Raw genomic sequence first — 25608 nt, 5'->3', positions numbered from 1 at the left:
TGGCACAAGTCAACATACCATGTAACTACCTTCTCTCAAGTTGAAATGTAGGACAGGAACACGTAGAATGTAAATGGTATGTAGAATTTAGCAAATTTTGGATAAGTAATACATTCACATGGTTGAAAATGAAAGAATATAAAAAACCACGTGGTCAGAAATCTCCTTTGCACTCTGTTGCTTTCTTCTCATTCCCTGTGTCTCCACAAATAAGTAGCCAGTTTTTAGTTTTGTGTATATCCTTCTAGAGTGTTTCTATGTTTTTTTTTTTTTAAGTATTAAGTTTTCTTTAAGTTTATTTTGAGAGAGTCAAGTGGGAGAGAGGCAGAGAGAGAATCTCAAGCAGGCTCTGAGTTGTCGATGCAGAGCCCAATTCAGGGCTTGAACTCATGAACCATGAGATCATGATGTGAGCCGTAATCAAGAGTTGGACGCTCAACCAACTGAGCCACCCAGGTGCCCCAAGTACTTTTTATGTTTTAAACAAATAATTGTAAGTAAATAACAATAAAAATACTCATTTCCCACATTTTGATGCAGAACTTTGCATACTGTGCAACAGTTTTGCACCTTGCTTTTTTCCCCTTAACTCTATAGCCTAGAGATATTTTTCCAGACTAGCTCATAGAAGCCATTCTCCTTATTCTCTCACAGCTTGCTATAGTATTCGGTTATGTAGGTGTACCATTATTCAGTTAACCGGTCCCATACTGATGGGCCTTTGGCTTGTTTCCCATCCTTTGCATTAAATATCTTTCTGTGGTGACTGGTTGCTACTTAGGCCATTTTCCCTGCAAGCAGCCATATTGGAGGGTACGTTCCCAAGCAGGGCATTGTGGGTCACAGGAAAATGCCTTTGTAACTGTGACACGCATTGCCAGACTGCCCTTCTCAGGGGTTTTGTCACCTTATATGCCCGCGAACCTGTTCCGCTGTGATCCTGTCAACGGATAGTGTGTTCAAACTTTTGGCTCTTTGCCAACCTGATGGACAAACTCCAAACGTGGCTTGAATTTACAAGTACAGTTGAACATCTTCTCATATTTTTTAAGCGCTTTATATGTTTTGTGAACTGTCTGTTCAGATCTTGCCCCGTTTGAACAGTTGGGGTGCTCCTTTCAATCCCTAGGATTTCCATTCCTCATTATAAAGTACAACGATGAGGCTTTTGAAGCAAGTGGAAAATATTTTTTTCTAGTTTATTGTTTGGCTTTGTTGGTGGTAGGAATGGTTTTTTTTTTTTAAGTTTATTTTTTTTGGTAATCTCTACACCCAACTTGGGGCTCAGGCTCATGACCCTGAGATCAAGTTGTGCACTCTTCTGCACAAGCCAGCCAGGTGCCCCCGAGGGAGTGGGTTTTTAAAGGTTGTTAACCACGCAGAAGTTTTTAATTTGTAGATAATCAAATTTGCTGAGCTCTTCTTCTATGGCTTTTGGATTTGAGGTATTAGGCCTTCCCTACCCCAAGGCTCCAGGTTTCTTCTGCCTTTTTAAAAAATACTCATTTATTTTTGAGAGAGAAAGAGTGAGTGGGTGAGCAGGGGAGGGGCAGAGAGAGAGGGAGACACCGATCCTGAAGCAGGCTCCAGGCTCCGAGCTGTCAGCACGGAGCCCGACGCGGGGCTCAAACCCACGAACCGTGAGATCATGACCCGAGCCGAAGTTGGATGCTTAACTGAATGAACTACCTAGGCACTTCTGTTTTTTTGTTTTTTATTTTTTGTTTGTTTGTTTGTTGGAAGTCTTTGATCCATTCGGGGTCTGTGATCTGGGAGATGAAGCCTACTTTGTTTTTCAGATGGCTGCCCAGTTACCCCAGTATCAGTTATTGAAACAGTTCATCTCCACTAGGTTGAGGTGCCATCTTTTTCCCATAGTAAATTGCTACCTGGACTATATATTCCTCTAGGGTGAAATAAGAGCACTGCGCTGACAAATGGGGACTAATTGGTGGATAACTTGGTACCGTCAGTCATGCAGCAGACATGTATTAAGTACCTAATAAATGAGGCAAGTCATTATGCGCCTGTTCTTGGGGATATAAAGATGGGTTTGAAACAGTCTTTTAGGAAGGCGGCTCTATGATGAACATGATCTCGATGCAGAGGAATAAGAACAGCGGGGAGGCTGAGGCAGACGGGAAGATGCCTCACATATCAGAAAACAGAGCTGAGTCTTAAGGTTTGGATGAACTTGGCCAGCCTTGAGGGGGAAGAGCTTTCCAGGAAGGGTTGCTCATATATGCAGAGGCCCAGATCCTAAGAGTCTGTGGCGTTTGGGGGGCTTAGTAGCTTTCCGTGGCCAATAGAGTAGGGCAGGAGATGCAGTTGCAGATGAGAGCAGAAGGATAATTACGGACACGGCCTCTTCTAAGTGAGTGTGGGATTGGGGCGTGTCGTGTCACTCTCCTCCCCCTACGCCTTCACCCCTCTAAATGGACGAAGGGGGGAAGATTGAGGGTCCAAATTAAATGGAAGCCAGCACTTGGCTGTGTTCTGCAGGTCGGTTGCTGAGTCTTGACGCCTGTTGCTTATTCTAGACGACTCCAAGTTCCCGAAGCCGCAGCCTCACTTTGCTCCCCCACGGAACGCCCAATCCTGCGTCTCCCTGTAGCCAGAGACACCTCGGCGCGGGGGCCCCCGGTGTTGTCACAGTCACGCATCACAAGTCGCCTGCAGCCGCCCGAAGAGCCAAGAGTCAGTATCCCGGCCAGCTTCACGAAGTCAGAGAGGTAGGCTTTGCTTTCCTACTAGGTGGAGTGGTCTCTGGGCGCTGAGGGCCGCCACCTTCCCTTCCTGTGTGCCATCTTGAGGCCAGAAGGCGGCCTCCCAGCCACACGGGTGTGACACGCTTCTGGTGGTAGAAAAAATAATTTGTCTCTGTGTCTTAGGCGAAACGAGGTGTTAGGAGACGTGTCAGAGCTCTGAGAACAGAGGAAGCCCGCCCGCAGGTGCATGGGTGCACATGGAAGCAGCATCAATGTCTCTGTGCTCATAGCCAAGAACGGGCCGTACACACGCTAGTCGTGGGCGGCCAGGATGTGACCGAGGTGGCTTGGAAATTCAGGGCACGTGAGACCTTTTTCTTTTTCTTTAAAAAAAAAAAAATTTTTTTTTTTTTTAACGTTTATTCATTTTTTGAGAGACAGAGACAGAGTGCGAGCAGGGCAGGGGCAGAGAGAGAGGGGGACACAGAATCCGAAGCAGCCTCCAGGCTCTGAGCTGTCAGCACAGAGCCCGACACGGGGCTCGAACCCATGAATTGTGAGATCATGCCCTGAGCCAAAGTTGGACGCTTAACTGACTGAGTCACCCAGGCGCCCCAGAAATCTTCTGAATCAAATCTTTTGATGCAGATCAAAGACTGTTTTTTTCTCTTGGTAGATTTATGCATGTATGTTCTCTGTATTGCCTAATAAAGAAAAGGTACAGGGTCAAATGCTGTCTTTGAAATAGTCACCCTGATGTTTAAAAAAAAAAACAGTGGCTATGAGCTTGACTTAGATATACTGGATGACATGAGGAACTGTTGCACACTTATAATATATTTTTCATTTTTCAAAGCATCTTAAAGAAACTATATTACAGAAACACTGTACACAGAAGTAGAAGAGAATAATGGTACCCATCCCTCAGTCAGTATTTCCAACTTTCTGTTGTTTGCTTTTATCTCTTTTCCCTCTACCACTTTTTTTCTTGCTGGAGTATTTTAAGGAAATCATAAATATTATATCAATTTATCATTGCCAGTAAGTGCTTCAATATTTATCTAACAAACAAGGACTTAAAAAACAACTTGACCACAACACCATCATAGTCACTTTTATGTAAACCTCACTGTGGTTATTTTTTGCAAGTCTGTAAGAGACTACAACCTAAAAAAGAAAAGGCAGATTGAAAGTTCATGGTATTTTGGGAATTCTATTATAATGAATCTCTGATAGAATTACACGTGATGCTAGGAAGCCTGGAATGTATGAAGAGAAGCAGGAGTGCTTGTATTGAATGAGCTGTGGCCTAAATAAAAGTTGAGGTACCTTAGCTTAATTTTGAATAGCGCATGATTTGGTACAATGTCAAAGTCTTTTCTACCTCCATTTTTATTTTTATGTATTTTTTTAATGTTTATGTTTGAGAGAGGGACAGAGTGCGAGCAGTGGAGGGGCAGAGAGAGAGGGAGACACAGAATCTTAAGCAGGCTCCAGGCTCTGAGCTGTCAACATGGAGCCTGATACAGGGCTTGAACTTGAGAACCGCGAGATCATCACCTGAGCCGAAGTCAGGTGCTTAACCAACTGAGCCACCCAGGTGCCCCCTACCTGCATTTAAAAAATCTCATGTTTACAAGAAGAAAAGTATGTTCTTTAGGCATATGTGTATAAAAATAACTATGTAAAGTAATGCAAGTACATATTGCACAAGAAGTCTGAAGAAGATCAAAATTACCCATAATCCTACATCCTTTAATAAAGATAACCATTATTTGGGGCGCCTGGGTGGCGCAGTTGGTTGAGCCTCCGACTTCAGCCAGGTCACGATCTCGCGGTCCGTGAGTTCGAGCCCCGCGTCAGGCTCTGGGCTGATGGCTCAGAGCCTGGAGCCTGTTTCTGATTCTGTGTCTCCCTCTCTCTCTCTGCCTCTCCCCCGTTCATGCTCTGTCTCTCTCTGTCCCAAAAATAAATAAACGTTGAAAAAAAAAATTAAAAAAAAAGATAACCATTATTTAAGGTTTCAAGAAATTGACTTCTGGGTTATTTTTTCTGTATAAGTTACATACATAGAGAAGTAGAAGTTGTATAGGGTGATCTAAGCTTTGTAAAGAATTACATAACATTCTTTCTTTTCTTTTTTAATTTTTTAAATTATTTTTTAAACGTTTATTTTTGAGGAGACAGTGCAGGAGTTGGGGAGGGGCAGAGAGAGAGGGAGGGAGAGGATCTAAGCAGGCTCCATGCTGTCAGCTCAGAGCCCGATTCAGGGCTGAAACCCCTGAACCGAGAGATCATGACCTGAGCCGAAGTCAGGTGCGTAACCAACTGAGCCGTCCAGGTGCCCCTCTTTTATTTATTTTTTAAAGTTTGTTTATTGTGGGGCACCTGGAGCCTGCTTCGGATTCTGTGTCTTTGTCTCGCTCTCTGCCCCTCCCCTGCTCATGCCCATGCCCCCCCCCCCCCAAAAATAACTATTAAAAAAATACTTCTCTTTAAGAAAAAAAATGAAGTTTATTTTGAGAGAGGGGGAGGGTGAGAGGGGGATAGTGAGTGGGGAGGGAGAGAGAATCCCTAGCTGGCTCCACACTGTCAGTGCAGAGCCAGACCCAGGGCTTGATCTCCTGAATCATGAGATCATGACCTGGGTTGAAATCAAGAGTAGGACTTTTGATGGACTGAGCCACCCAGGTGCCCCTCTCTTTTCTTTATCCTGTTGTTTTCTCCTCTACCTTTTCCACCTGTAAGGGGCAATTACTAAAATTGCCCATGAAATTTCATTATACGAAACAGACGTAGAATACCTCCATAGCTATAGTGATTCGGTGTTTGTACTCCTGGGCAGTCATTTCTTTGGGCCATTGCTTTTGTCTATCAACGATCTTTTGTGCTGAAGTCAAATTTTCAGTGAGCTTGTTGAGACCTAGGTATAAACATCGGCAGTTGAGAGAATTGTAGGGTGCTGGATGCCTCTGAGGGAAGAGTTAAAAGTTCTGATTCTCAGATGTCCTGTTCAGCTTCACTCCTGATTGGAGAACAGTACCTATTTGGGGACATCTGTCATTTTATGATGTGGAACTATCAGAGAGTATTTCACTCCTACCAGAAAGTTCTGAAGTTTTTTTTTTTTTAATTTTTTTTTATGTTTATTTTTGACAGAGAGAGAGAGAGAGAGAGAGACAGAGCATGATGGGGGAGGGGCAGAGAGATGGGGAGACACAGAATCCGAAGCAGGATCCAGGCTCCGAACTGTCGGCACAGGGCCCGACGCGGGGCTTGAACCCACAGACCAACTGCGAGATCATGACCTGAGCCAAAGTCGGACGCTCAACCGACTGAGCCACCCAGGCGCCCCGAAAGTTTTGCAGTTTTAAAAGTATGTTAATTTCAGACTGTAAAGGCCTTGGTTTTGGATTCCACTGTATTTATCTATAAAATAACTAGAGGAAAATGGAATAGCATTTTTAGCCCAGCTGTATAGGGAAGATAAACCGATGACCACCGAAGCAATGAAGAAAATCATCATACACAAGACAGATGTGCCTGAATATCGGAAGGGGGGAGAAAAAAAAAATAGCCCGGCCACAGGCAATAGAATAAATATTAAATGGGATTCCGTAGCATGGGTGCAGATAATGGGACAGTTTTGAAGATTAAATGGTTATCATCGAAAATAAAAAGAATTGAGATCTGAAAGGACAGTACCCAAAGTCTTCATTAGTTACGAGGAATGAATATAAGGAATTTGAAACAACAGCAATGAAAAATAAGAGTCATTTGTCTATCAAAGTACCAAAAATAATTATAGCCCATTATAGGTTAGGCTGTTAAGAAATACTGATAATGCTGTGTATTATCTTTTTGCTACAGCCTGGTGTTCTATAAGAAGGACTCAACACAAAACAAAGCTGTTCATTACCCCTGACCCATAAATTCCCTGTTGAGAACTGTATTCTGAGGAACTAATCTGTGGAATCGGGGTTGGAGGAAGAAAGTTAATTTGGGTAAAGCTGTTCATACTAATAAAGCAATATATCCAACACAAAACATCATGGAAATGACCAAACGATGATTCACATAATATACTGAATTACTATATAGCAGCTTAAGATAAAAGTCATGTGTAAGCATTAGTACTGCATTGATATGTGTATGAAATAAGAAAATCAGGATAGGAGAGCATATGAGCACACTGGACCCTATGTCCCTCTTAATAAAGTCCAGAAATTGCTTCACACCAGTGGTTCTGGAATTTTGGATTTTACTTACAAACTAAAATTTAGAAATAGAATTTTGGGAGCAGCATAATGTTGCAACTATTAAAATTTGGCCAGTAGGGTATTTTAATTTAATTGTTTCTTATTTATTTATTTATTTATTTATTTATTTATTTATTTATTTATTTATTTTTTATTTTTATTTTAGAGAGAGGGGAGTTGGGGAGAGTGGCTGAGAGAGACAGAGAAAGAGAATCTTAAGTAGGCTCCAAGCTCAGCACGGGCCCTGATGGGGGCCCGATCCCGTGACATGGGGATCATGACCTGAGCCAGAAGCTCCACCAACTGAACGCCCAGGTGCCCCAGGAAGGACATTTTTAAAGCATAGTGACGGTCTGTAGTTACTACCATCTCATAAAAGCACAGTTTAATTCCCCCATCCCCTCACTACCCTCCCCTACCACCACCTCCAAGGCCTATAATCTCTGAATAAAGAATCGTTCATTACACTGAGTAACTTTAGTTTTATGAAAAACCTACTGCGTTATCCTTGTTTTTAATATTTTATCTTGAAGTGGAAGAGTATTCATTGTGGATTGATTCTAGCCTATGAATTTGTGTGTTTTTAAACCACTGATTGCCACTGACCTTTTCTTCTAAAGAATTTTTTTTTTAATGTTTATTTAATTGGAGGGGGTGGGGGAGAGAGAGAGACAGAGAGAAGGCATGCCGGATGTGGGGAAAGGAGGGGCATAGAGAGAAAGAAAGGGAGAGAACCCCAACCTGGCTCTGTGCTATAAGCACGGAGCCTAATGTGGGCTTGAACTCATGAACTGTGAAATGACGACCTGGGCTGAAATCAAGAGTTGGATGCTTAACCGACTAAGCCACCCAGGCGCCCTACCACTGATTTTTTAATCCTGTCACCTTCTTACTCCCTGCTGTCCATAGGATAAAGGTTGTACTCTTCTGCATGGCAAACAAGGCCTTCCGTAGTCTGTCCACCTCTATGTCCTGCCCTCAGCATTCCTGCTCATCCCCACCATGTACTTGCTGCCTCCCTCTGTTGGGAGGTTATGTTGCCCATGTAGAACTTTCTGCCGTGATGGAACTACTCTATCCCTTTCGTTCTTCTCTGGGGGAGCTGCCGTTACATGGGGCTCATGAGCTCTTGAAATGTGCTAGTCTGAACTGAGATGTAATGTAAAAGTAAAATGCACGCTAGATTTCAAAGTAGTACCGAAAAAGGTAAAACAGTTCATTAATGTTTTAATACTCATTGCAAGTAGAAATGAAAATATTTTCTGTTAGGTTAAATATATTAAAATTCATTTTACCTTTTTAAGTGTGCCTACATGCCTCCCACTTGTGGCTTGCGTTATATTTCTTAGATAGCACTGCCCTCGATTGTGAGCTTGCTCACCCCATCACTTGTCCACCCATTCTACAGGCACTGAGCACCTACTATGTGCCAGGCTGGAGTTTTATGCGGAAAGCATTAAAAACAAAAACAAGAACAAAAACCATCCTTGCGTCTTCTAGCCCCGGCGCAACTCGTGGGCGTGTTGGTTGGACAACTTGTTTTGAAGACCCATTTTCTAGCAGTTGGAGTGCTTTAGAAACAATGTGGAGGCATTCAAGGGTTGCGTAGGCAACCGTGGGCAGTGGATGATGACCGGTCAAGGGTTGAGTCAGGTATTCGTTTGGTTTCCTCTGACTCCGAGAGCTCTGGGGGGTGGGGGTATTCCTAGATGTCTGGGTGACCACGCGGAAAGCGATGATAGTGCGAGCCTACCTGAATGTGCCACTGGAAAGGTTGTATAAATAGGATCTAAAATATTTTTAAAGACCAATTTGAGCCCTCAACTGTTCAAGCATATAATGAGTGAAACGATGGCATTGACTCGTATTAACTTTTATACTTTTGGTGACATTATAACCGGCTTTAACTTGGCTTATGTTTGTTTCAATGGGCTCAAGTTCAGTTGGTACAAGTACACTGTGATTTTTATAAAGTCCTTCTTTGCTAGGTGCTTCCTGGAAAAAACACCACCGTAACACATGTTCATACTGGTGCATATGTGTCTGTACACATCTGCATGAACGCATGAACTGAGTAGAAGAATATAAAGTAGGGACTCCAGGTGTTTCCTCTTTATCTAATTCTTCATTACTGTTTCCCAAAAGTGACTTTTGAAGAAATGATCTGTGTTTCTATAAGCATGAGAGCACATGTATGTTTGTGTATGTGCACAGATTTGTGTGTATGTGTGGGACGTGGGTTTTATTGTAACTGTTTTGTTCCTTGGATAAGAGATAAGAAATTTCTCCAGAAAGAGTACCTACTAAAAATTTCTCTGGGGCGCCTGGGTCGTTCAGTCAGTTAAGCATCTGACTCTTGGTTTTGGCTCAGGCCACGATCTCACGGTGCATGAGTTCAAGGATCGTGTCACGCTCTGTGCTCTGCACTGACAGTGCGGAGCCTGCTTGGAATTCTCTCTCTCTCCACGCCCCTTCTCTCTGCCCCTCCTCTGCTTTCTTTCTCAAAAATAAATAAACTTAAAAATTTTTTCTGTAAATCCAAATATGCTAATGGGCTTGGACATAAAAGATATTTGAGAAGCAGAATAAACTTGGTAGAGCCCAGGTTCTTGTGTCTTTGACCAAATAACATTTTTAGTTGTGACGTTGGAGACTAAAAAAAAAAAATACAGTTAATTCAATGGGGAGACCATATCTAGATTCTGTAGCCTGATGAAGGAAAAGGTCAAGGTCATGCTGTTGAATTGTAATGGGTATGTGTGAGGCATAAATTTAGTTTTAATTAAGCTTTCAATGGTAATTTATTGACAAGTAGGAATTATCCTTCTCTTAAGCTATTGTTAGCTTGCTTCCAGGGACGTATCCTTTTGAAGAGAGGGCTGTTTGTTGCACTGGTTTACATTGGGTAGGTAAACTGAATCAAGGCCGTGTCATTTAATACAGTTTTAAATAAACCTTTCAGAGTATAATCTATGCAGATGTGTGTTTATGTGGTTCCTGCTGTGTGAATATATGTTGCTCCGTGTAGTTGCATGTTTAATACGCATACAAGGGAAGGTCCTTTCCTGAAAGAGTTGTCTTTATAAATGATCCCAGCTCAGTATTCTCTCCCTTCAGGATGGTTTTGTTTGATCCTCGTGCATGCACATGGATGTCATGAATGCCTGGTTAGAAACCTTGATTCATGTACAGCCTTTGCTATGGAGGTGGTAACTGTCAAATATCACCCTAACGAGTTTTATTAGCTGATCAATTTTAAGGTACCGTCAGTGCTGGCAGCATTGAACGCGAGCCATCCCATCACCAGGGAAACCGCATTTAGGGGATAAAGTGCATTTTTCCTTTGTGTGAACAGAATGATTATTTGAAAAAAAAAAGTCCTAAATTAGTTCTGCTGTGCATTTTGGAGGGATAAATGATGACAGGTAACCCGTGCATGCATTTTTAGTAGCAATTTGCCATCTTTCAGAATGGGTCCACTCCAGATCTCGGTTTTCAAAAATTGTAATGTGGGATTAGTTGATAGCAGTTGTTTCCGAATCTTTTAAAAGCAGTAGCGTGTTGGGGCACCTTAGTCCGTTAAGTGTCCGACTCTTGATCTCTGCTCAGGTCTTGATCTCGAGGTCATGAGTTTGGACCCCACATTGGGCTCCATGCTGGCTGTGGAGCCTACTTTAAAAAAAGTTCAAAAGCAGTACATTTTTGTTCGAATAGAAATATCATAGATCCTTTCCTTCAACAGTGCTTTATTAGGGCAGATTTACCGTAGAAGGTAAGATGAGCATTTATTGATGATGAAGAAAGCGGATTTGGAATAGGAAGTATTTATGACCACCATGGCAATCCCTCATCAGCCCCTGTATACACGCAATTTGAAACAAACATTCGCGCGGTCCACGGAGCACCTTGGAGATCGTCTGTTTTGGGTCGTTGGATTTCGGCAGCCATAGTGGTTCAGGTGAACACCACCACGAACAAAAGAATGAGATCGTGTCCCCAGTTGACCTTCAAGCGGTCTCCCAAGCTGCTGCTCTGGGAGAAGGATGGTCTGGGGTCTCAGCCCGCTCAGGGCATGGCTTGTTGGAACGTGGATGGTAGGGGAGGCCAAGGGCAAACTTAACCACAGGAGAAGTAAGTGCCTGGTCGCCCAGAAAGCTGGGAGCGTTCGCACTTTCCTCTTCCTCACCGGGGTTATGCTTCACTTGTTGAAAGAGGTTCTAGCCTAGCTGGTTGCAATGCAAATCCCTCTTTTCTCTCATTTGCTTCCCTTGTCAGGCCCTTTTCTTTTATTATCTTGTTACATTTGGGAATTAGGCATTTGCTTCTTTCTTATTTGATGCTTCTTGTCCCTCCATATGGAGGATTTTTGTTTGTTTGTTTTTTTTTTTACCTCCTTATTCCTCAGCCCTTAGCACAACACCTAGCACGATCCTAGCCACTGGGAAACAATCCTCCATTGATCTGGTTAAAAGCTTTCGCTGAAGGAGGGAGTTTCTTGCCCTGTAGCATGTTCTTAGGAGATTCATGGTCCCAAAGCAGAAGCAGTGTTGAACTTGGGCCCAACTGTATTATGCACTTGGGATGCCACCTTCCACTATGCCCCAGACATGCCTAGGTATTTCTTTTCTTAGTTTGCGGTACACTTTATCTGCCTACATTTTAAAAAAAAAATGTTTATGTTTGAGAGAGCGTGAGCAGATGAGGGGCAAAGAGAAAGGGGGCAAGAGAGAGAGAATCCGAAGCAGTGGAGAATCTGACAGCACACAGCCTGACATGGGGCTTGAACTCACTAACCGTGATCATGACCCAAGCCAAAGTTGGGTGCTTAACTGACTGAGCCACCCATGCGCCCCATCCACCTACATTTTTAACAAATACCTTTGTTATAATTATTTTTGTTAATCTCCCCACGAATATATAAACTCCTTCTAAAAAGGCACGGATTCACTAACAGTAGTGACCGTTGCAAGGACAGTAATATTTTGTGCTTATGAGAACCTTTCTATGTGCCGGGTGCTATGCTCAGTTTTACTTGAGTTGTCCTTGAGTCATCCCTGTGAAGTAGATACTGTTGTTGTCCCTATTTTACAGATGGGAAACTGAGGCATGCAGGAGGTTAAGACAAAGAGAGGTGTAGCAGGCAGAGAAACAGAACTGGTAGATACATACGAAGAGATTTCTTGCAAGGAATGGGCTTGTGTGCAAGTATGGGGCCTGTCCAGGCAGGTCCAAGAGCCGGAGAGCAGGCAGGAACCGCCAGGCACTGTCTGGAGGAGGATCTACACGTAAAGTTATTCGTGGCCTCAGAGGAGCCTGGGCTCTGCTCCTCCGATCTTTCAACTGAATCAGACCCACCCGGATTTATGTAGGTAATCTATCTTTCTGCAAGTCAACTGATTACAGGCTTTAATCACACCCACAGAATCACCTCACAGACACGGTTAAATGAGTGTTTGAATCACTGGGTGCTGGAGTCTTACCAATTAAAGAAAGAGGGGCGGTGGTTGGAGCGGTTAAAGTTGACCAGCTTCTTGACTTTTGTGCCGCGGGACTCCACCGTCCTGACCAAAGCTGACCAGACCAACCTCCAGCCTCATCTTCCAGTTCGGCCATTAGAATTTGAGGGGGACTTACATGGGAACTCGAGGGCGAGACTAGCCACCCTTTTGGAGCGTGAACGGGGAGCATCTGGATGCTGATTTGGAGAAGCCATGAGGAAACAGCTGTCAAGTGAGTATATAAGCAGCTAAGTCACAAACCGGTGACCTCCCAGAGGTGACCTTGAGAGTTGCTGTGGTATATTAGGATTCTCCAGAGAAATAGAACCTCTGGGGTGGGATGGGGGGATTGTGTGTGTGTGTGTGTGTGTGTGTGTGTGTGTGTGTGTGTGTGTGTTTACACACACATACATACAGTGGACCTTTGAACAACATGGGGTTTGAACTGCACGGGCCCACTTCTGTGTAAATTTTTACCATAAATACAGTATAGTACTGTAAATGTATTTTTATGCTTTGAATAACATTTTTCCTCTAGTTTACTTCATTGTAAGGATATGATCTATAATACACATGTACAAAATGCATATAAATCAACTGTTATCAATAAGGTTTCTGGTCAGCAGTAGTCTATTCATAGTTAAGTTTTGGGGAATCAAAAGTTATACATGGATTTTCAGCAGGGGCTCAGCATCCCAGACTCCTGTGTTGTTCATGGGTCAGCTCTGTGTAGACAGCGTGAAAGAGAGCAGTTTGAGGAACTAGTTCCTGTGATTATAGAAGCTGGCAAGCCCCACATCTTGAGGATGGGCTGGCAGACTGGAGACCAAGGGAAGAGCTGGTGTTGAGTTTAAGCCCGTAGCCTGTCTACTAGTAGAACTTCTTGCTCAGGGGACGTTAGTCTTTTGTTCCGCTCAGGTCATCAGCTGGTTGGGTGAGGCCCACCCACGTCATGGAGGGCAATCTTCCTTTGCTCAAAGTCCACCAAAGACCCTCTCACAAAAACATCCGGAATCATGTTTGTCCAAATAGCTGTGCACCGTGGCTAAGCCAAGTGGGTGCACAGAATTAATCATCACAAGCACCCGAGACTGTCACCGCCTTGTAGTTTTACTGTATGTGTCTATCCCCTGAACCCCCCCTCCGTCCCCCGGAGCCTGTGTCTGGAAAGCTAATAGAGCTTGACTGTCGCCAGTCATATCATGCTCGGTTATTGCACTCACTGTGGGCCCAGTGCTGGGTCTCTGATGTGGGGGATGGGATGCAGTCCTGGGTAGTGTCCAGGGACTTGATAATCTAGGTGGTTGGTGAAGCTGATATGAAAATGATTCAATGCTACGATAATTAATGGCAAAAGGAATTGGCCAGAAGGTAAGGCCAGTGTGGGCTGGCTGTTCCTTCTTATAGACCTGTACCTTCTGGGCTCCAAAGCCACCAGGACCCTGAAAGGGTCACACCTGCATTCAGCATCTGGGTAGACAATTTATACCTTACGAACTTTCCCACCTACAATTAGAGTATTGCTGAGCAAGACTGTGTGTAGTGAGGGAACCTCTATGTATCCTTGTGTGTCTCAGGCTCACAGAAAATGCAAGGTTCACACACTTTTGAAGTGTGGCACTCAGAAGGAAGCTAAGCAGCAGATTATTTTATGTCACAGTAGTTCTGTGACACAGAAGGGCTTCTGCCTGTTTCTACCTTATGTGGCAGTTGAGTACAAGAAGCCTTTCTAGAAGTGCTCTATGGCTTTGAGATAATAACACATGTTGGACATTGAGTGAGTAGACAAGAGAGGGAAGTTAGCCAGGTTCTTCCTTTGGTACTCAAGCCACCCTCCGAACTCGTGTTTTGTGATCTTATTCTTAGTGATTTCTGTGGAGGACGTTGTTGTTGTTTTTTTCCTTGTGGCTCATAATAGTATTTCAGGATAAGATCTCAGTTCTTCCTCACTTAAAACCCCGTGCTCTTGTTTATATAAACCACATCTTCTTTATCCATTCATCAGTTGCTGGACATTTGGGCTCTTTCCACAATTCGGCTATTGTTGAAAGTGCTGCTATAAACATTGGGGTACAAGTGCCCCTATGCATCAGCACTCCTGTATCCCTTGGGTAAATTCCTAGCAGTGCTATTGCTGGGTCATAGGGTAATTCTATTTTTAATTTTTTGAGGAACCTCCATACTGTTTTCCATAGTGACTACTAGGCAACGAGAAAGAATGGAAAACTCGCCATTTGCAACAACGTGGATGGAACTGGAGAATATTATGCTAAGTGAAATAAGTCAGAGAAAGACAGATATCATATGTTTTCACTCGTGTGGAATTTGAAAAACTTAACAGAAGACCATGGGGGGAAGGGAAGGGGAAAAATAGTTACAGAGAGGGAGGGAGGCAAACCGTAAGAGACTCTTAAATACAGAGAACAAACAGAGTTGAAGGGCAGTGGAGGAGAGGGGGAAGTGGGTGATGGGCGTTGAGGGGGCACTTGCTGGGATGAGCACTGGGTGTTGTAGGTAAGCGATGAACCACGGGAATCTACTCCTTAAGCCAAAAGCACACTGTATACACTGTATGTTAGCTAACGTGACAATAAATTATATTAAAGAAAAAAAAGTCCTGTCAGTTTGTTCTGTTTTCAGCAGAAGTAAGGCACTGTTATTATTCCCTCCCCAACCCTCATTAGATATTTCGGCATCTCAGATTTGCAGGTTAATTACAAGAGTACCCTAACCTACCCACCTTCCTTTTTATTTTCGTTTTTAAAGATTTTATTTTTAAATATGTCTGCATCCAATGTGGGGCTCAAACTCATGACCCTGAGATCAAGAGTCGCATGCTCTTCTGACTGAGTCAGCCAGGCGCCCCAACTCTCCAACTTTCCTTAGCTACCTCTTTCCCTCCTTGCCAAGACCATAATCATTTTTTGTTGCTTTGATCTGAATTTTCCCTCGTTCATGTATTTGAGGTCGGAGATGGACTTTTTGGAGTGGTGAAATGTTCTATATCTTAACTGTGGCGATTATATAGCTGTATACATTTAACAGAATTACTGAAAGGTACTGAAAATGGGTTTGTTTTATTGTAGATAGATTATACCTCAATGAAGTTGATTTAAAAGTTTGTTTCATGTTAACAAAACTAAAACATCTTACTAAAATCAGATTTACTTCAATCACTGACATCGTCAAGGTTCAAGGTCTACTCTTATATAGCCTGGCTTCCCAGTATTTGGGCAGAATACAGAATTTACCTATTTTGCAAACTCACAATTTAACTTTTTGTGTATAATCTCCTTCAAAACTCATTAATCCACTAATTCTACCAGTTGTTGAGGGGACTGGGTCTCTGCTGTTTTTTGAATTGCTCTTTCTTTTTTTTACTTGAGGTATAATTGACATATAGTATATGTTTACTTGAGGTATAATTGGCATTATAGTAGTTTCAGGTGTACAACATCATTTGATATTTGTTTATATTGTGAAATGATCACGATAAGTCTAGTTAACATCTGTCGCCATACATTTTTATGGGATGTTTTTTTTTCTTGTGATGAGGACTTTTAAGATCTACTCTTCCAAATATGTGATACAATATTATTATTTAAAAAAATTTTTTTTAATGTTTTTTGAGAGAGAGAGAAGGAGAGAGAGCGCGCACGAGCATGGGAGGGGCAGAGAGAGAGGGAGACACAGAATCCGAAGCAGATCCAGGCTCTGAACTGTCAGCAAAGAGTACGATGTGGGGCTCAGACTCAGGGACTGTGAGATCATGACCTGAGCCGAAGTCAGAGACTTAGCCAACTGAGCCACCCAGGTGCTCCTATTTTTATCATTTTTTAAAGTTTTCTCACTTATCCAAGTAATCTCTACACCTAATCTGGTACTCAAACCCATGGCCCCTTGAGATCAGGAGCCGCATGTTCTTCTGACTGAGCCAGCCAGGTGCCCCTTCAATATCGTATTAATTATAGAAACTGTGCCGTACGGTATATCCCATGACTTCATTTATTTTATAACTGGAAATTGATACCTTTTGACCCCTTTACCCATTTCCCCCTACGTCTGGCAACCACCAGTCTGTTCTCTTTATGAACTTCTTTCTTTGTTTTGTTTTGTTAAAGATTCCACATATGAGTGAGATCGTACAGTATTTGTCTTTCTCTCTCTGATGTATTTCACTGAGCATAATGCCATCAAGGGCCATCTGTGATGTCACGAATGCCAAGATTTCATTTTTTATCACCGGATAATATTCCATTGTCTAAGTTTACGATACTTTTCCGTTCACTTACCAACGGATGCTTAGGTTATTTTTGTTTCTTGGCTATTGTAAATAATGTTGCAGTGAACGTTAGGGTGCATGTGTTTTTTGAGTTACTATTTTTGTTTTCTTTGATTAAATGTTCAGAAGTGGAACTCCTGGATGCTATGGTCGTGCTATTTTTAATTTTTTGAGAAACTTCCGTACTGTTTTCCATAGTGGCTGTACCGGTTTACCTTCCCACCAATAGTGCAAAAGGGTTCCCTTTTCTCCACGTCCTCACCAACACACTGGTCTGTTTGATGATAGCCATTACAGCAGTGTGAGGTGATACCTCATTGTGGTTTTGATTTGCATTTTCCTGATGATGAGTGATGTTGAGCGTCTTGTCATGTGTCTGTTGGCCATCTGGATGTCTTCTTTGGAAAGATGTCTATTCGTGTTTTCTGCCCATTTTTTAATTGGATTTTTTTTTTTTTTTACTACCGAGTTCTTGATATATTTTGGATATTAACCTCTTTATATATTTTGGATATATGATTTGCAGTTGCTTTCTCCCATTCATTAGGTTACCTTTTCATTTTGTTGATGGTTTCCTTTGCTGTGTCGAAGCTTTTTAGTTTGACGTAGTCCCCAGTGGTTGATTTTTGTTTTGGTGTCCAATTCAACAATTATTGCCAAGACTGATGTCAAGGAGCTTAGTAGCAGCTGTTTTCCTTCTAGGAGTTCTATGGCACCAGGTCTTAGGTTCAAGTCCAATCCGTTTTGAGTTAATTTTTGTGTGTAGTATAATATAGTGGCCAGGTTTTATTCCTTTATTCTTTTGTCTGTGCTGCCCAGTTTTCCCAGCACCATTTATTAAAGAGCCTGTCCTTTCCCCAATGTATATTCTTGGTGCCTTTGATCAGAACTTACTGATCATATAGTTGTGGGTTTATTTTTGTGTGTGGTGTTCTCTTCCACTGATCTATGTCCAGTACCATACGGTTGGGATTACTATAGCTTTGTGATGTACTTGGAAATCAGGGAGCACGGTGCCTCCAGCTTTGTTCTTGTTTCTCAAGATTGCTTTGGCCATATGGGGTCTTTTGTGATGCCATACAAATTTTAGAACTGTTTGTTCTATTTCTGTGAAAAATGCCATTGGAATTTTGATGGGGATTGCACCGAATTTGTAGATGGTTTGGGTGGTAGGGACATTTCAACAATACTTTTTTCTCCGATCCATGAACACAGAATATCTTTCCATTTATTTTTTTATCTTTTTTAGTTTCTTTAACGAAATCTTATGTTCTTTTCCTGTTAAACACAGCCCTAAGGCCATTTTATCTGTTTTGAGAAATTCATATGTCATCTGTATGGAGTATCCATATGTTATCCATTGAACATCTTAGCTATAGGACATCCCACTAAGCAGTTCATCTGTCCTCTGAGAACTTGCTTCATATTCAACTTTCCCATCGCTGTTCCTAATGCAACCAAATCAAGTGGCTATCAAATCCAGCTTCTAGAAAGGGTTATTTATATCACTATTCTTTACTTCCCTTAGCTACCCTGTTTCCAAAATCTCCCCTTGTCCCCACTGGAGGATCTCCTACTGCACTGTAAAATCTTTGGGGAAGGGATTATTTAGGATTATTTAGGATTCTGCGTTTTTCTCCCTCATAGTACCTATAATGGTGCCTTGAACTTCAAAATTTCTTAAAACCTGTCCCATGAATTAGTACAGCAAAATATTAACCCATCTGCTGGAATTGCCACTTCTTCAACAATTTCCATGTGACACATTTTAATCTGAGCAAATAACTCTTGCGTGGATAGAAACCGTCTTATAGAGGTCACAGGCTATTCAGGAAACTGAATGGCTAGAACTGGTGGAATTTGGGGTTTTAGGGGAGGAAAGGGAGTGCCTTCAGAATCCCTCAGACAACTAAATGCTTCTCAGTATCTTTTCCTTTGCTTTCAGGGTTTGCTCTCCTATTAATAGCAGGCAGCTTCATGGTAATAAAAAGACCTCCCCTCCTGGGCAGAGGCAGTAATCTAAGAAAGCCTGTTTTCTTCCTCTGATTAATGCGCAAGGTTAAATGTGAATATAGGTGGAAGCCCTTTGTGAATGTTATACCAACAAATAGGAAGCATTATTTCCTGACCTTTAAGAAGTAGGGAGGCAGGGATTTGGTGGGAGAGAGTTAATAGACACTACCTGGCACAATGATTTGGCTGAAGCTACTTCAGGAGAGCTGAGAGAAAGCTTTGCCCTGGATCCAGGAGGAGGCTTGAAGACTGACTAGGCGAGGAGCGCCCTAAATTCCGTTCAGCTTTCAGGGTGTGTGATTCTAGCCTTATCAAAACCACACATCTTGGGGGTGTCTGGCAGGCTCAGCCGGTAGAGCAGGAGACTCTTGATCCCAGGATTGTGAGTTCAAGCCCCACATTGGGCCTAGAGCTTACTTAAAACACACACATACGCATACGTGTCCTACGACTTTGCACGTGCTATCCTTTGGGCCTTTCCAAGCCTTTTATTTTTATTTTTAAAAATTTACCGGTAAAACTTTTGTTGTTGAGGTACAGTCGACATCACGTTAACTTCAGGTGTACAATGTAATGATTTGGTATTTGTATGTGAGAATTTTCAAGATTCACTCTCTCACCTGCTTTCGAGTATGTAATATAGTGTTAGGGCCCCACATGGTGACTACGGTTACTATCTCCCTGTGACTTACTCCTTTTATGACTGGAATTTGAACCTCTACATTTTCTCTACTTTATTCTTTTTTAATTTTTTTTTAAGTTTATTTATTTTGAGAGAGAGAGGGAGAGGACAGACAATCCCAGGCAGACTGGGCATCGTCAGTGCAGGGCCCAGCGTGGGGCTCGAACTCACGATCTGTGAGGTCATGACCTGAGCCAAAGTCAGACGTTTAACCGACTGAGCCAACCAGGCGCCCCTCTAGTTCATTCTTCACGTGTAACATCTTTTGATTCTACTTTTATATTAGGGATTGAGCATCATAAACAGCCCTGAATATTTGGGCCATCAGTATATTGATGCCCCAAACTTGACGGCTTAAAACTACAATCCTCTATTTTGCTGAGGAATTGGCAGTTTGGTCAGGGCGTGACAAAACGACTTGTCTCTGAGGACCTCTGAGGCCTCAAGTGCGATTCTTGGGGGACAGGGACACCCAGGGCAGTCAGGGCGCCTCCCTGTCTTCATGAGTCTTGGGGCCTCTCCAGATGGGCTGTCCAGCATGGTGGCTTCAGACTTCTTTCACGGAAGCTCGGGGCACCAAGATCAAGTATTCTGAAGACAGGACGTAGAAGTTGCAAGTGTTGTAAAACCTGGGCCTGGAAATTGGCGCTGTGTCACTCCTGCCATAGTTTGGCTCATAGAACCTGCCCAGATTTATTGGGAGGGGACAGAGACCCTGTTCCTTATCAGGCCAAAAGTTGCAGCCATCTTTAATCTACCAAATAAGCCACTGTGTGTCTTACGTATATTACTGGTGATGAAATAGGCCCATATCCTTTACTTGGTCATTTGCTTCCAGGATTTGGATTCTTATTGATTTCCTAGGACTGCCACTTAACTTGAATTTATTGTCTCACAAATCTGGAGGCTAGGAGTTTGAAAGCAAGGTATTGGCAAGACTGGCTCCTTCTGGAAACTTTGAGGGAGGATGTGTTGCGTGCCTCTCCCCGCCTTTGGTGCACCTGGTGGTCCATGGTGATCCCTGGCTTATAGATACATCTCTCCAGTATCTGACTCCTTTGTCATGTGGCCTTCCAGTGTGTCTGTGCCTCTGTCCCTCCTCTTAGGAGGCCACTGTTACTGGAGTTAGGGCCTACTGAGTCGTGTATGACCTCATCTTAACTAGTTAAATCTGTGAGGACCTTGGCCCCCACTCGTGAAGGAGGCAGCAGGCTGGGTCACTGGCTGAAGGATGCTACAGTCATCTTGATTTGATTTGATTTGATTTTTGAGAGAGAGCGCACGCACACACACAAGTGAGTGAGGGGCAGGAGAGAGAAGCAGGGCTCACCCGAAGCGGGGCTCGTGTTCACTCAAAGTGGGCTCGAGCTCACCCTATGTGGGACTGACTCACAAACTGTTAGATCATGACCTGAGCCAAAGTCAGATGCTTAACAACTGAGCCCTCCAGGCAGACGTCTGCTAAAGTCATCTTTAAATCAGGGCTTGATGTCATAGTGAGAGGGACACAATATGATTGCTTTCTGAATGTTCTTCTTCCCTCCATTTGCTTTCATTCTTTGCTTATTACTCTCCCAGTGCAAGAATATAGTTCTAAAATGTCTGTGAAGAAACGTTTCTATATTTTTATTTTCAGAGAAATTCTTTTTTTTTTTTTTTTAAATTTTTTTTTTCAACGTTTATTTATTTTTGGGACAGAGAGAGACAGAGCATGAACGGGGGAGGGGCAGAGAGAGAGGGAGACACAGAATCGGAAACAGGCTCCAGGCTCTGAGCCATCAGCCCAGAGCCTGACGCGGGGCTCGAACCCACGGACCGCGAGATCGTGACCTGGCTGAAGTCGGACGCTTAACCGACTGCGCCACCCAGGCGCCCTAAGCCAGAGAAATTCTTTATGGAATATATCATTTATTCCTCATATAGGAGCGATTCCAATGTAAAACACATGATTTGCACTAGTTGTTCAGAATCATAAAAGTAAATAAATACTTCTGCCTTATATTTTGGGAGAAAAAATTACAACTTCCATCATTTAAGCACAAATTTTTATCTCTAACATAAAAATAATTGTCCTGAATTGCTGCTGTTGGGGAAATCTTTCTTTCCTTTTTCTTTTCTTTCTTATTTTTTTCCCCTATGTGTAATTGATCCCCCATACCTCCAGAAAAAACATCTATCAGGTTAACACTCAGGAAATGAAAAGGTGAGGGTTTCTCACTGACGGAGAAATGATCACAGTACGTCATGCTATTTAGAATTTACTAACATTTGGGCACATAAATCATAGCAATAATACTTCATAATTACACGGTGCCTCTCATTTGAGATCCTAAAAGGATTTATAGGCCGACTTGTAAGATGTGACAGTTATATTAAACTCTGGGCTTGGAGTCTGTTGATGGCGATAATTCAAGAACAGGAATTTGGATGTGGGGAAAGGTGCCTTCTAGCCCCTTCTGCGGGAGGTTAGCTGGGTATCGAATTGTGTTTGTTGTAAGAACCTGGCCACTTGAGATTTGTAGTTTCTTTACTTTTATTCAGAGGTAACTTCCACATTAACTCTACCTCTTTAAACATATCAAAGTTTTGAATTGTTACTAAGCATGCACTTGATAAGATTCAGAAGGTACATGTCTATCCGTAGAGATACATGTTGGCCATATGTTGACAAAGGTCTTTCTCACTTCTCTTGCCCAGGTTCCTACTGTGAGCAAAGGTGACCACCTTGACCAGATTTTTGTGTGTGCTACACGTGTTGGCACTTATTTATATGTATTTACGTGTATATGTATATTCTTATTTTTTAAAATCTTGTTTTTAAAAAAAACAACTGTAGGGGCACCTGGGTGGTTCAGTCGGTTAAGTGTCTGACTCTTGATTTTGGCTCAGGTCATGAGCTCATGGTTTGTGAGTTGGAGCCCCGTGTCAGGCTTTGCTCTGACAGCGTGAAGCCGCGTGGGATTCTCTCCCTCCCCGGCTCACGCTCGCTCTCTCCCTCTCTCTCTCTCTCTCAAAATAAATCAATAAACTTAAAAAATATTTAAAACACAAATATACAACAGTGATAGAATCTAAAACTGAATTGCAGCCATATTGCACAACTGTATAAATTTACCTCTTGGCTCCCACCACCCTATCAGCTTTTTTTTATTAGGATTCCATCAAATTTAGGCATTATTTGAGAATTGACATTTGAATGCTATACTCTTCAAGGCCGGAGGCGTGGTGATCCGTTTTTCAGCTCACATCCGTGTTCTTTTGTGTCCCTGTGGAGCATTTTAAAGCCTATGGATCTTGCATGTTTCTTTAATTGCTAAATATTTTATCCCTTTTATTATTATTGCAAATGGGATTTTTTTCTGTAATATTTTCTACCTAGTTGGCTGACTTGTAAATAGGGAGGCTCTTGTTTTTGGTGGGTTGAATTTATTCCCAGAAATATAAATACATTCTTATACACTATCTGTGGTAATTCCTTGTTGATTTTCTTGGGTTGGGCAGGTATACAATCTCACCTGTTGCAAATACGGATCATTTACCTCCTTTTTACTTTTACCAAATTTCTTTTAATAATTGTGTTAACTAATATGTCCAAACTAATTTTACATAGGAATGATGTGATTGTTCTTGCCTTCGTCTTAATTTTGCTAAAAATGCCTCTAGTTTCCCCCTTTAAGGATTCCATCTATATAAAATAATGTATATTACATTATGTATAAGGTGTAAATCTATATTACTTTATTAAGAGTTCTTATGGGGCGCCTGGGTGGCTCAGTCGGTTAAGTGTCCGACTTTGGCTCAGGTCATGATCTTGTGGTTCACGAGTTTGAGCCCCGCGTCGGGCTCTGTGCTGACAGCTCAGAGCCTGGAGCCTGCTTCCAATTCTGTGTCTCCCTCTCTCTCTGACCCTCCCCCGTTCATGCTCTGTCTCTCTCTGTCTCAAAAATAAATAAACGTTAAAAAAAAATTTAAACAAAAAAGAGTTCTTAGAAATCTGGAAGAGAGATTAATTCATTCATCTGATAAATTTGCAGGCCTCCAATATTCCAGGCAGGTTTCTAGCTCTGGGGATGTGGTGGGAGGTGAACCAGAGACAAAGCCCTTGCTGTCAAGAAGCTCAAAGTGTCGTGGAACAGACAAGACCAAAAGTCAAATAATAAATGTCAGGTTGCATGAAGTAGATGAGGAGAGGAACAGAGAATAATGCAAATTTATTTAGGATGGTCACGAAGGGATTTAGCGTTTTTAAGTGTCTTTTTATTAGCTCTTGCTTTCTTTTTTTAAATTTGAAATTTTGGATGCACTAGCTTTCTTCGGAACCACGGTCCCTTTCCCCAGTCACTAGCGCTGCCTCCAGCCAAGGGGACTTCAGAGCATTCCCAGTGAGCGATTCACCCTCTGGGTCGGCTGGTGGGTTTTGCTTGTTCTTCTGTTATTTCCAGGAACTGATTGTTGAAGAAATGAACCGAATTTGTTAAAGACCAGGGTAATTTATCACCTTGGATAGAGATACTGTTGCTAAGGCAACTGGCTGCATTCCGGGACCCCAGTCTGCAAATGTGACACCTGCCAAGATCTCGGCATCCTGCGTGTCCCTGGCCACCAGTTCTCTGTGTGTTACTTCCGGCCTGGGCAGCGTCTGCAGCCCCGTGTCTCCCCCGGCCAGCTGCTGGCACATCTGCCTTTGCCTCCTCTCCCTGTCCCTCCCTCCCTCCCTCCAGCCTCCTGTCAAACCTGCGGGGATGGCAGGAGTAAAATGGGAATGATTGCGATCTTGCAGGGCGAGTGCGGGATCTTGCCTTGGCTGTTCCCGGCATCCCACCTGCTTCCAGCCGATACGTCTTGGGTGGGACTCAGGGTCATTGTAGCTAGTTGCTCAGGTGACAAAGTCAAGGTGGAAATGTAGACTGTGGCACCTTCTTTGTTCCATGTAACTCCCCCCGTCCCCTGCAGTGGTCTTTTTTTTTTTTTTAAATTGAGGTATATTTGACCTGTAACATCATATTAGTTTCAGGTGTACAGGGTAATGATTGGATATTTGCATATATTGCGAAGTGACTACCATGATAGGTCTAGTTAAAATCTGTCAGCATGTGTAGTTAGAACGTTTTTTCTTGTGATGTAAACTTGGAAGATCTACTCTCTCAGCGGCTTTCAGATACACAGGGCAGTGTCATTAACTGTCGTCACCATGCTGTACGTTATATCCTCAGGACTGCCTTCTTTCATAACTGAAAGCGTGTGACTTTTGACCTCCTTCAGTCCCCCCCACCCCTGCAACCACTAGTCTGTTCTCTGTATCTATGACCATATATGTATTTTTAAGGACCTACATAGAAGTGACATCCTGCAGTATTTCGGTCTTGACTTACTTCACTTCACATACACCCTGTGTGGTGTTCCCTATACAGAAAGATGAAGTTACTAATACGTTATCGTATCATGACCCAGAGTCTGTTTTTTAATTTTTAGGTATTTTCCAGTTCTTAAATAATTTCTTATTTGTCCCCTAGTCCTGTGTGCCTCTTTCTTTCCTCAGGGACTTTGGTTCTAAATTCATCTGAAGCCTGTCTTCCCACCTCGACCACTACTGTCTTCTTCCCAGATACGGTCACTTGCCTTTGAACTCCCCCTGCTTGTGACATCGGCCCCACATTGTATTTTCCACATAGCAACTAGAGGGGATCTTTTTTTTTTTTTTTTAACACTTATTCATTTTTGAGAGACAGAAATAGAGTACAAGCAGCGGTGGGGCAAAGAGAGAGGGAGACGCAGAATCCAAAGCAGGTTCCAGGCTCCCAGATGTCGGCACAGAGCCTGACGCGGGGCTCGCGCTCAGGAACCACGAGATCATGACCTGAGCCGAAGTCGGATGCTTAACCGACTGAGCCACCCAGGTGCCCCTAGAGGGAATCTTTTAATAGCCATGTCAGATCACAGAACTGTTAAAAAGCTCCAATGGATGTCCGTTGTACCTACAATAAAACCCGAGTCTTATCTGTGGCCTGCAGGCTCTGTATGATCAGGCCCCCGCTCTTCTCTGACCTCATTTCTCAGACTTCTTCTACCTTCCCCTCATTTCCTTGGCTCCAGTCACCTGGCCGCTGCTGTCCCCTGCACATGCCACAACACTCCCACTTCAAGACCTTTGTGTTCCCTGGTCCCC

At 42.9% G+C, this 25608-nt stretch overlaps 1 protein-coding gene across 3 annotated transcripts in view; it reads left to right on the top strand.

Moving 5' to 3' along the window:
* The window catches only part of OSBPL10 (oxysterol binding protein like 10), a 305981-nt gene that overhangs the window by 156003 nt on the left and 124370 nt on the right, over positions 1–25608 (top strand). For 2 of the 3 annotated variants that reach the window (XM_027040851.2, XM_027040849.2), the window contains exon 4: positions 2541–2732. The exons of the other annotated variant lie outside the window; for it this stretch is intronic. In XM_027040851.2, the coding sequence (XP_026896652.1) occupies positions 2541–2732 (192 nt within the window). The remainder of the gene's footprint in view (positions 1–2540; positions 2733–25608) is intronic. 3 annotated transcript variants of the gene reach the window in all.

Source organism: Acinonyx jubatus, chromosome C2, assembly GCF_027475565.1.
Source record: "Acinonyx jubatus isolate Ajub_Pintada_27869175 chromosome C2, VMU_Ajub_asm_v1.0, whole genome shotgun sequence".
NCBI lineage: Eukaryota > Metazoa > Chordata > Mammalia > Carnivora > Felidae > Acinonyx > Acinonyx jubatus.
Note: the sequence above shows the minus strand (reverse complement) of the source record. Positions and strands in the feature narration are given on the sequence as shown.